The sequence below is a fragment of the Mytilus edulis genome, chromosome 5, assembly GCF_963676685.1.
Source record: "Mytilus edulis chromosome 5, xbMytEdul2.2, whole genome shotgun sequence".
NCBI classification, from domain to species: domain Eukaryota; kingdom Metazoa; phylum Mollusca; class Bivalvia; order Mytilida; family Mytilidae; genus Mytilus; species Mytilus edulis.
The window spans coordinates 15409639-15422395 of NC_092348.1; the positions used below are offsets into that span (position 1 = coordinate 15409639).

General features: G+C 31.0%; 1 protein-coding gene across 1 annotated transcript; it reads right to left on the reverse strand.

Moving 5' to 3' along the window:
• Positions 1 to 1484: 1484 nt before the first annotated feature.
• Positions 1485 to 12751, reverse strand: LOC139523079 (MTOR-associated protein MEAK7-like). The gene is made up of 8 exons (XM_071316839.1): positions 12619 to 12751; positions 10987 to 11208; positions 8589 to 8727; positions 8017 to 8165; positions 6377 to 6686; positions 4217 to 4335; positions 2770 to 2973; positions 1485 to 2280 (listed from the first exon to the last, which is right to left on the reverse strand). The coding sequence occupies exons 1-8, from the start codon at positions 12709 to 12711 to the stop codon at positions 2125 to 2127; spliced, it is 1392 nt and encodes a 463-aa protein (XP_071172940.1). The 5' UTR covers positions 12712 to 12751; the 3' UTR covers positions 1485 to 2124.
• Positions 12752 to 12757: the final 6 nt, after the last annotated feature.

Below are 12757 nucleotides of genomic sequence, written 5' to 3' on the forward strand. Positions count from 1 at the left end.
TTATTTTCATGTTTAATATAATATTGTCATTTTAGTTTAAACATTTGCTTTTAAAAAATAAGAACAAAAAGCAAGACCTATCTTTGTGTCAAATGTACAGTATAAACACAAAAAATCATAGTGCTTAGATTTAAAAAAACCTTGATATTTACGTAAAAGATATCATGATTTATTTATTGGTGTCAAAAATTAGAAAAATTGATACCCAATTAACAGTTTTTGCTTTGTTTGTATCAGTTTTATTTGTTCTGTACCTCACAAAAAAGTACCAGTAGGATCCTTCCCGGCATGTCAGTTTTTTAATGTTATTTATTCATTATTTTTACCTTGTTTATTTGTCTGTACTTGTCAATAAATAAGTAACTTTAGCCAATGCATGTGAGGATGGGCAAAATAAATCTGCATGCCTCAGCAAAAGTGACAGAGAAAATTAAAATACTAATTAAGATTTACAGGTTTTTCTCCATTTATTACAAAGTTGCATAACTTGAAATGAATGTAACAACAAGTAAAGCCTTTGATGATCACAGGAACAAACTTAAGAATGAATATATCTAAAGTTTGAATAATATTCAGAAAATAAGGAAAGTTCTATAACATAATATAACTACACAAGTAAAAACAAAAAATAAAATGAATTATGCACCAATAATACAATTCAGGTAGATTAAATCTTTAAATTTTAAGTTAAAAAACGTTTTTTGGGGGAATTCTAGGTTTATGCAAAATAGGATTTCTATATAGAAATAACAGAAATAAAATATATAAGGATAAGTTACTTTAAAATGAATGAAATATAAATATTGATGATTTTGTGGTTCTATTGTGGTAAAAATGTATTGTTTGTTTGTGATAAATCCTCATTACAATTAATCCATATAATTTGATGAAGTCAGTTTTATTGTTAGAGGAAATTATCAGTAGGTCCAATGAACCTCATATTTTTTATATATGATATGAAGCCAGTTTTAACTTAACCTCTGCTATTGTGGTGACATACTAAAATAATCAGTTCAATTAGGTAGACTCTTCTATCTCTAACACAACAACTAAATTAAGAACCAATGATCCTTTACTTTTCAATAAAGATAACAGTCAAAAGTTAAACAAAATATTTGATGTTATATAATTTTGGTGCATAAAATTAGATCATGGTACTCTAAACATGTTCAATTTTATAAAAAGTGGTAGAGTGCACGTTGGTGGCCCATATTCGCCATTGGCACATTTTTCGCAGTTTTGCTTTTTTTCTGTAAAATTTGTATGCCTTTACCCAGTACTTGCCTAAATAGATGGTAATGGTTGGTTGTAATGTTCGAAAGGTTGATATTCCTCTTTAACCCATTTTCAAGGTTATTCGCATATATTAAGAAATATGCAGGTGTTTTTTATTTATTTTTTTTGCTATTATGTAAGATTTTTATGGCAATCATGCACAGTCTTAAAGTAAATATTTGTGAGAAATATCTTTTAGGAATGATCTCTTAAGCTTATTCATGTAATTACAAACATTCGGTTTTTTTTTTACAATATACATGTATCAGGATAATGAGGATGGTCAGATCATACATTGCGGCGAAAATGTGTCCCCAATGGCACATGAACAACTTGATTTCTTCTTGAGTTTGCATTCATTTTTTAGAACAATTAACCAATGTTTTAAACATTTTTTTCATACAGTATACTTTCCGAAACTTACATAAAAAGTACCGAATATTCGAATGTAGGTCAGATGTAAGTGGAAATGAAGGAATTTTGCAGAGAATATGGGTCACTCACTCTACAGAATGGAAAATAAAGATAACCAAAAGTGAAATAAAATATAAATATGATAAAAGGTTTTCAGCAGTAATTAATTTAGATTCACATAAGTTTATGATTACAATTTAACTATTGCATATTACATTTTGAAAAAAGTCTACTTATTGACCAAAACAAAGCTTTTGTAAGTTTTAATCGTTACTGCAAGACGTGGAACTTTTCCCCTGAACAGTGGAGATAAATTTTCTTTGAAAATAAAAAAACAGGATATTAATCCATACTCAAAGTGCCAATTCACTGGCTTTATTTGGAAAGAACTAGCCTAATTTTATCTTAAAATAATCTATTTAAAGAACTCAAATATCACAACATTTTGGGTATAGCGTTCATTTTCTTTTTCATTTCTTCTGACATATCTTCTTCTTCTTCTCTTTCCTTGTATCCTTCGCTGTGCTGGTGTTTTCCTAGGATTTCTAACATAGCTTTAGATTCTGTGTCTTGTAAAACACTTTTTTGTTTCTAAAATATAGGAGGTATATATCACAAATATTCATACCGGGCCACATAAGAGAAGCAAATGGACGTAAAATGTATCATCACACATTATAGCATGAATATGTGATGCTTGATATTAAATTTCTGAAATTTTTGATTTATTATTACATGTACTGTGTTAAAAATGTCATTCATGGCCATAATGAAATGAAGTTATTATGCTATTAATGGGAAAAGGCATAACACAGCATGCTCACACAAAAGCCTGAAACCAAATTTCAGGAATTTCCCTTCAGTATTTTTTGCCTGTCATCAGGTTGAGATTTGTAGTTCCTGAGATAATACAACAGTATTTGTATTGGATAAAAAGACAAGGGTCAAACAGCATAACCTTCATTTTGTTTATAATTATCAGGAGAGACCAACCATAACATTAGAACAACATAAAATACCGGTAATGAAAAATAAAATCCACATCAATTTCTAAACTTAGTTTCAGTCCATCATTAATACCTTATCCTTATCTTCATCATCACTGTCCTCAGACTTTTTTTCTGGACCAACTGCCCATACTTCTACCATTTCTACAGTAAAGTCAGCAGATTTTGACAGCTGTGGGCTTCCATATGTTGTACATCTAGGCCCAGCTTTACTATGACCATGATTAAAACTGTGGTCAATCCAAAACCCAAAATAGTTAAACTGACCTCCCATACCCTGCAAAAAATATGATAATTTACTTCACAGAATTATCAATAAGAGACTTTTCATGATAGAACATGATAATTTAATTTCATGGTGTCTAAACTTATAAAATTCACAACTTTCTGGTATTCACATGATTAGGACTACATTGCATTCACTGGTTACAGTATGTGTAAATTCAATTTTCAAAAGGAGGCAAAAATTAAAATTCATTACTGTGGATTTATTTATTTTCGTAGGTACCAATTTCGTTGGATTGAGGGAAAACTTTCATATTCGTGGATATTCAATTTCATGGTTTTGTCAAAGTCTGCCTACATTCTTTAAGAAAATTAGTAATTTATTGAATATTTAAATTAGTTGTTCCCTTGAAATCCTCAAAAATTGATATCCAACACGTCCAACAAATATTAAAGTATCCACAGTACCAGTCGTGATGAAGAAGATATTGGTCACCTTATCTATAGGTTGCATTTCTGTAAATATCAACAATGCAATTTTCCAAAAGGATCTCCTTTAACGGCCAAAACTGTACCACTTTTACAATGAAGTTTTGAAAAAAAATATATCCTAAAATGGAAAGTTCATATGCGCTACCATTTTTTTAAAGGTCAAAATATAGGGCTGTGAGGCATATTTTATTTTCAACAGTTATATGCCCCCGAGTTTAAACTAACACTAAATTTCTTAACTACCCCTACCTTGACTTTAAGATTATTACAGATTTCAATATGACCAATATGTATATGTATATTTATTGGTAACATTCCCAAGTTATGAGATGAAACATAGAGATTATAAATTGGAACCAGTTTGTGCACAAAATTAATTATCTATGAGGAAACAGCTGTATTTACAAAGTGCAACCTATATCATTTAGGTTATGTAACATGGGAAATTAAGTAACGAACCTGATAAACTCTATCTTTCCGTAATAGCATTTATTTTCAATAGTTATTGAGAAAAGTTTGCACAGTGGATTCTCAAAGCAAATAGCAAACTCAAATAATGATTTATTTTTGGGGAGGACTTTATGAATTCATAAAGGTGTTCGGACAAAAAAAATCATGTCTTTATCTAAATCATATTTGTGAAAATCATTTTTGCAGTCTTCTTAAGTTGTAATATTAGCTACCTACCAAACCATTGGGTAAAGTTTCTTGGCCTTGATTTAAATACATAAAGTTGTCATTGTAACCTGTAGTCGTGTATACACCATACTGTGGAGCTATAGTAAATAGGAAACAGTACCTACCAAACCATTGGGTAAAGTCTCTTGGCCTTGATTTAAATACATAAAGTTGTCATTGTAACCCGTGGTTGTGTATACACCATACTGTGGAGTTATTGTAAATAGGAAACAGTCTGCAGATCCTGTAATCAGATAATAAATAAAGATCTTGAAATACTCAGGATTCATTATTATTCGGGTATTTTTATAAACTAGGGGCTCTAAAAATCCTGTGTCGATCACCTGTATTTACTGATGTAAAATAAGGTTAAAATCATAATTTATAGTATTAAATATCATAAGATACTATAATAATATCTAAGACAATAGCAAAAAACTGCAAAATTTCCATAAAATTACTAACTCAGGGGCAGCAACCCAACAACTGGTTGTCGGATTGGTCTGAAAATTTTAGGGCAGATAAATCTGAATGCTTCAGTTTCAGATATAAACCAAAACTGCATTTTACCATATGTACTATTTTTAGCCATGTCTGCCATCTTGGTTCACAGGCAGGGTCATCGGACACATTTTTAAACTAGATACTCTTATGATGATTGCGTCGTCTGTTAACTTAAAAAAAATCTTCTCCTTTGAACCTACTGGGCCAAATTTAACCAAACCTGGCCACAATTATCATTGGGGTATCAAGTTAAAAAAATGTGTCCGGTAACCTGGCTAGCCAACCAAGATGGCCACCATGGCTAAAAATAGAACATAAGGGTAAAATGTAGATTTTGGCTTATAACTCTGAAACTAAAGCATTTAGAGCAAATCTGACATGGGATCAAATTGTTTATCAAGTCAAGATCTATCTGCCCTGAAATTTTTAGATGAATCTGACAACTGGTTGTTGGGTTGCTGCCCCTGAACTGGTAATTTTAAGGAAATTTTGCCGTTTTTGGTCAATTTCTTGAATAATATTTATTATATATAGAGATAAACTGTAAACAGCAATAATGTTCAGCAAAGTAACATTTACAAATAAATCAACATGACCAAAATGGTCAGTTGACCCCTTAAGGAGTTATTGCCCTTTATAGTCAATTTTACCATTTTTTCTTAAATTTTTGTTTTCTTTTACAAAAATCTTCTCCTCTGAAACTACTGGGCCAAATTTAACCAAACTTAGCCACAATCATCATTGAGGTATCTTTTTTTTTAAATGTGTCCAGTGACCAGGCCAGCCAACCAAGATGACCACCATAGCTAAAAATAGAACATCGGGGTAAAATGTAGATTTTGGTTTTGAAACTCTGAAATCAAAGCATTTAGAGCAACTGGTTGTTGGGTTGCTGCCCCTGAATTGGTAATTTCAAGGACATTTTTTCCGTTTCGGTTATTAGCTTGAATATTATCATAGATAGAGATAAACTGTAAACAGCAATAATGTACAGCAAAGTAAGACCTACAAATGAGTTATGATGAGCAAAATGGTCAATTGAACCCTTAAGGAGTTATTACTCTTTATAGTAAATATTTAATAATTTTCATAAATTTTGTAAATTTTAGTAAATTTTTACAAAATGTTTTTCTCTGTAACTACTGGGCAAAGTGCATTTTAGATAGACATATTGTTAACAGCAAGAGTGTTCAGTAAAGTGATATCTACAAACACATCAACATCACCAAAACACAATTTTGTCATGAATCCATCTGTGTCCTTTGTTTAATATGCACATAGACCAAGGTGGGCGACACATGCTCTTTAGAGCCTCTAGTTTAAACTTTATACCCCAATGATGATTGTGGCCAAGTTTGGTTTAATTTGGCCAAGAAGTTTCAGAGGAGAAGATTTTTGTAAAAGTTACCGACAACGAACGACGCCGCCGGACGCAAAGTGATGAGAAAAGCTCACTTGGTCCTTCGGGCCAGGTGAGCTATAAAGATGAACCATAAATGGTAATGTTTAATGAAGAACAAGTTTGTATACAGACTGTGGCTAAACCTAGAAATAAAATCTAAATCTAAAGTCAGAAGCCTGTATTTCAATGGTTGTTGTTGTCTTCATTCAATATTTGTTTATGTTATTTACTTAAATAAGACCATTATATTTATCTTTTCAAACATTCAAGCTAACTTTCACAAATGATAAATTCTGATAAAAACCTCACATTGTTAACCCACAAATTTTAAATCAGTCATAATATTTTTGTGAAAAAGTAAAGATAGGTTTCCACTCACCATAAAACTTTGGTCCTAACTCCCAGCCTTGACTAGAATATCCACCAAATATATACCCGTCTTTGTCTTTAACAATTATAATAGAAGGTCCCTTGTTAACAATATGACCAACAAGTTGTGAAAAACTGTCACCATTCAAAGAATTACAAAACAAAAGTCTCCATTCAGATGTCAAATGTTTAGGTAAGTTATAATTATTAAGATAAATCAATCCATTTCTGTCTAGTATTGTTGATATTGGTAAAGTTTTTGATTTTGTTATCACAGGTACATGTACAGATGAATGGAGAACATCTTTCCTCGCATTTTCCTGCAAAATTTTATAAAGCATGAAAAAAGTTTATAATTTAAACACTACAGTACATGTACTTGCAATGCATTCTATAAATGTGAATGCAGGCAAGCCTTGTAGACACAAAATGACTTTGACTTCATTAAAATAACTTCATAAAGAAGATATTCTTGATTTCTTGCAAAAATAGGGTTATTTAGGAACATCTGACTAAAGTGACACTAAGTACAAGTGTTCCCTAAAACAATTGTGTGTCTCTGAATAGAAATAAACAAAATAAATTTACTGTGTGAATAACTGTTGGTGCAATGACTGTGCTCTTAATTATAGATTTTTCAGTTCTTGATTGACATAAAAGGGGTATGAACTCTATTTTAGAATCAATGTGTTAACGCCAAAGGACAAATTCCAGATTGCTATGCTCTTTTATTATAACCAGTTTGTTTGTAACTGAGTATGAATATATGTTATAAGGATAATTTTATATTCAAATGAAAGAAAATTTTAAAGGCAATGATAATGTATTAGTATATGTCACCAAAATTAAGCTTTGTCAATAAAAAATTTCTTTCAAATTGCACTATATGGGATATTTAATATAATTCTTGATTTTTTTAAATACACAAGAGTATTGCTTGAACAATTCAACATGGCTTAAATATATACAAGAAAAATGATGCAAAAACATGGAAATGTACTATATCATTACTTGCCACAATTTTGTTGTTCGAAGACTTAATTTTTCATTGTTGAAAGAAATGAATATATTGAGTTACCTCCCATTCACTAAGTTATAAAAACTAAGAGTAAATTAAGTTGAATCCCTCATTTGTGACCCTTTTTTTTTCATCAGATAACAAAAATCCACAGAAAAACATGCATTTAAAATATTGAAATACAAACTGGTTTATGTCATAATATTAACTGAAATTTAATAAAATATGCAATAAGACTTAAAAATAATTAAAATTTATAAGAATATACAAGTTAACAAATCATTTATTTGATCGGATTTGTTTTTTTGGTGTTTTAACACTGCTTTTAAGCACCACATTTAAGCTTTTTCTAGATGGTCAGTTTTTATTGTTAGAGGAATGCCAGAGTTCCTGGAGAAAATTTGTGTAAATTTATTATTTTACTGAATTTCCATTATTTTATGATTGTTTAAACACTTAAAAAGTTTTATTGTACAACAAAACTGCAATGGTTTTTTTTTCGAGTACATGTACATAGATTCAACATTGAAGAGGCAGTTTGAAATACATTTGATATAATGACTAATTAGCTCCCAAATCCTCACTAAAAATTTACAAGAACAACATAATGCACTTTACAATTTCTATTTTACCTCATCCAAACAAAAAGTGTTGAGGAAAACCACATCTAATATCCAGATCATCATAGATGTCTTTGTTAACCATTCTTCTATATCTATCACAGTAAAACATGTGTCTTTAGGAACACATAATGTGGGAACAGCTAACTTTTTACTTAGTCCTAAAAATAGCATACAGCTATATGTTTAAGTTATAATCAACATTTCTGCCGGAACATTCATTTTTAGTTACAATAGCAATATTTTTCACTCTTCTTAGCAATCATGTTGAAGACATTTTGTCAATACTTGACATACAATGACAAAATGTTTTTTAATAATTTATTTAAATATAAATTGATACAGGTGGATTATCAGATTTATCCAATTGAGATTGTTAAATTATCATTTTTAAAATCTGAGCCCTGGTGAGATGATTAAGAGCTTGATATATTGCAGGTTACATTCATAATGGCAAAATATTTTCAGATTTCAGAACATTTTCAACATTTATCAAATATGAATTTGGACTGGTAATTTAAATTCTCATACCAAAAAGGTAAATAGTATTTGCTTAAGATTGTGTTTCCAATTTAAAATTTCACCTTTAGTATAGAGTTCAAAAAACAAACTCAGAACAAATCTTTCTGTGCCTTGTTCTTTGTAATCTGTCGTCTGCCAATACTTCCATTGTGGTAAATCTTTTATTATTTTCTGGAACCCTAACACAAACTCATAAACTGTCTGAAAGTAAAGAAATGTGTCATACAAAAATTAAATATTATAAAAAAAGTATATTGTAATCTGTATAAGAAACATAAATTTATATTAATGGGGGAACATGAGATCAGTTTCTGAGGCTGCTGTTGCTTAACTATCACCATGTTCCTAATCCTTTAACACCAAACATTATGGGTGCATCAGATACCATAAAAACATAAACAACCAGATGCTCCGCAGGGCGCAGCTATATACGACGGCAGAGGTTGAACCCTGAACAGTTGGGGCAAGTATGGACACAACATTTAAGCTGGATTCAGCTCTAAATTTGGATTGTGATTAAATAGTTGACACGGCATAGGTTTCTGACACAGAATGAATGTGGTCTAATGAACTTAAAATATTTTTTTTGCCTTTGAGCAATTCACTATGCTGTTGAATATTAATCCTCTCAAAAAAATGTTTGAAGAAATTTTCTTTTTATTTATGAAATCTGAAATGAGAAAAATTTAATCCCCCCCCCTTTATTTTCACATCCCCTTTCCCTTTTTCCAAAACTGATCTCAATTCAAATTTGAAATTTGAAAATTGCTTGCTATTGCACAATATTGTGCAATTGAAGATTTCTTGCTATTGCTGAATACTTAATATAATAATTTGGGATCGGGATCATCCTGATTTGAACCAACTTGAAAACTGGGCCCATAATCAAAAATCTAAGTATATGTTTAGATTCAGCATATCAAAAAAGCTCAAGAATTCAATTTTTGTTAAAATCAAACTTACTTTAATTTTGGACCCTTTGGACTTTAATGTAGACCAATTTGAAAACGGGACCAAAAATTAAGAATCTACATACACAGTTAGATTTGGCATATCAAAGAACCCCAATTATTCAATTTTTGATGAAATCAAACAAAGTTTAATTTTGGACCCCGATTTGGACCAACTTGAAAACTGGGCCAATAATAAAAAATCTAAGTACATTTTTAGATTCAGCATATCAAAGAACCCCAAGGATTCAATTTTTGTTAAAATCAAACTATGTTTAATTTTGGACCCTTTGGACTTTAATGTAGACCAATTTGAAAACGGGATCAAAAATTAAGAATCTACATACACAGTTAGATTTGGCATATCAAAGAACCCCAATTATTCAATTTTTGATGAAATCAAACAAAGTTCAATTTTGGACCCTTTGGGCCCATTATTCCTAAACTGTTGGGACCAAACCTCCCAACCTTCCTTTCATGGTCATAAACCTTGTGTTTAAATTTCATAGATTTCTATTTACTTTTACTAAAGTTATGGTGCGAAAACCAAGAATAATGCTCATTTGGGCCTCTTTTTGGCCCCTCATTCCTTAACTGTTAGGACCAAAACTCCCAAAATCAATCCCAACCTTCCTTTTGTGTTCATAAACCTTGTGTTTAAATTTCATTGATTTCTATTTACTTATACTAAAGTTATTGTACGAAAACCAAGAATAATGCTTATTTGGGCCCTTTTTTGGCCCCTAACTCCTAAACTGTTGGAACCAAAACTCCCAAAATCAATCCCAACCTTCCTTTTGTGGTCATAAACCTTGTGTCAAAATTTCATAGATTTCAATTTACTTAAACTAAAGTTATAGTGCGAAAACCAAGAAAATGCTTATTTTGGCCCTTTTTGGCCCCTTCTTCCTAAAATGTTGGGACCAAGACTTCCAAAATCAATCCCAACCTTCCTTTTGTGGTCATAAACCTTGAGTTAAAATTTCATAGATTTATATTCACTTTTACTAAAGTTAGAGTGCGAAAACTAAAAGTATTCGGACGACGACGACGGACAGTGAAAATGGGATAAAATCTCTAATTTGGCATTAAAATAAGAAAGATCATATCATAGGGAACATGTTTACTAAGTTTCAAGATGATTAATGGACTTGAACTTCATCAAAAACTACCTCGACCAAAAACTTTAACCTGAAGCGGGACAGACGGACGGATGAACAGAAGATCGAACGGACAAACGAACAGGCGAACAAACGGACTGACAGACGCACAGACCAGAAAACATAATGCCCATAAATGGGGCATAAAAAGTAGATTACCTAACCTGCTAATCTGAATAAATCAGTGCCTTTATTTGATCTCTCCTTAGTACTTGTTAATGTAGCCATCTAAGAACATTTGAACATAATACTGAATTCTTTATTACTCTCAACTTAAAAACATTAAAACAAATGATGTAATTTTGCCTTACATGGATTAATCAATACCTAAGACTTATATATATACCTACTTGATATAAATTCTGAGCATTAACTGTGTCATCTTTGGGACTGCTCAAGTGAAATAAAATGTTGGATTTATCTGTTACTGTACCCCTGGCTGTTCTCTCCAAAAATAATTCAAAGGTCGAATGTGAAAAAGCTATATGTCCTTTAACTTTTTCTTTATGACTGTGTTTCAGATGTTCAAAAATTCTGTTAGATAATGTTGCAGGAATGAATCTCAATGGTTTCTGAAAAGGAAATAAATAATTCAGTGTCAGATTGGGGAAAAAAAATCTTACTTGAAAAATTACTTTATTACTCTTTGGTCAAGTAATAAGTAAATGATATTTTGTTTTAATCATTTACATGTGCATGTATTCATCCCTTTTCTTAATATGCTGATGTATGTTTTATGCCTAACAAATGCTCAAATGATGTAATATAACTCTGTCCATGTACATGTTATTTTCGGATGTAAGGTTTCGGACAACATTTTCATAATATACTTATGGAGGGAAAAATAATATTATCAACCTTATAACTGTTTTGACAGCCCAAAATTCCTTCACCAGATGATAACCAGAAGTATCCTGTATTTGTTTCTAAAGTTCAATGGCACTCCTTAACTGCTTGCAGCTTTGATTAAATTTCAGATATTTGACAGTTGTCATATTCCTAGTTTCATCCCGAATTTCCTAAAATTTGATCATGGTTGTTTGGTTTAGTAAATCAATTATGAACATTTTTAATTTCAGTCGATGGACATCCAGAAATATCAGCTTATCAAGAGTCATTTTAAAGCAGGATTAAAACCATGATGATATACATGATCTTGCAAACTAGTGTTCTTTTTTGGGAAAACTCCAAAAGTTTGACCTACATGTAGCTTACAATGCATATTCTTCATTTTGTCACAAATTATGTCCTTAGTGACTCATGATTTGGTTGTCATTTATAAAATATATTGGAAATTCTAGATGTCAACTTCCTAAGAAGACTGCAATTTAAAAAGTTTTAAGCTGGTGGTTTTTAAATCAAGGAAAAGTATATGAGTGAACAGTTGCACATGTTTGAGTGTGGTAATGGGGTTACCTTCATGATGAGTAACAGTTAAAAAAAATTGCGAAATGACGTTTATAACGATAAATTTTGGTGCATGACATTAAAATGTGCACTTTCTTTCAGACAATACACCTTATCACTAATCCCGGCTGAGCCGGCCGCTTGAACAATCACTTTTCCATTGTGGTGTCAGATATTTTGTTTTATGACGTCAAAATTTTACGGGAACCTGTGTGATTTCCAGCAATGGCGGACAAATAGCGATAAGGTGTATAGGAAAATCCATTGACTTAAACGGATCGTGTTATTTTTTTCCGGTAACGATAATTATTTGACTTGACACCAGTATGAAGAATCACGATAAGGATGTTTTGAAGATCACAGTAAAATTTAAACCAATTTGACGCTAACAGTAGCCGCAAATTACCGTTTGACTGCTGACGGTAAAGGGCATTATTTACCCTCATGTTTCTTATTGTAATGACAAGTCACATGCATATATTGCATATTTGCATTGTCATGTTTGTAATAATTATAATAAATCAGAATACAGTCAATCATAATCATTCAAACTATTTATTCAGGTTATAGTTTACCTGATTTACTAATAAATCGTAATGTTTTTTAACATATGTTTGTTCAGTATCATTAAAAATTGTTTTCTCTGCTTTGCTCTCTTCACCACCCATAACTTATATGTAAAGAAAAACTCAGAGAAATTCCGAAAAAATAATA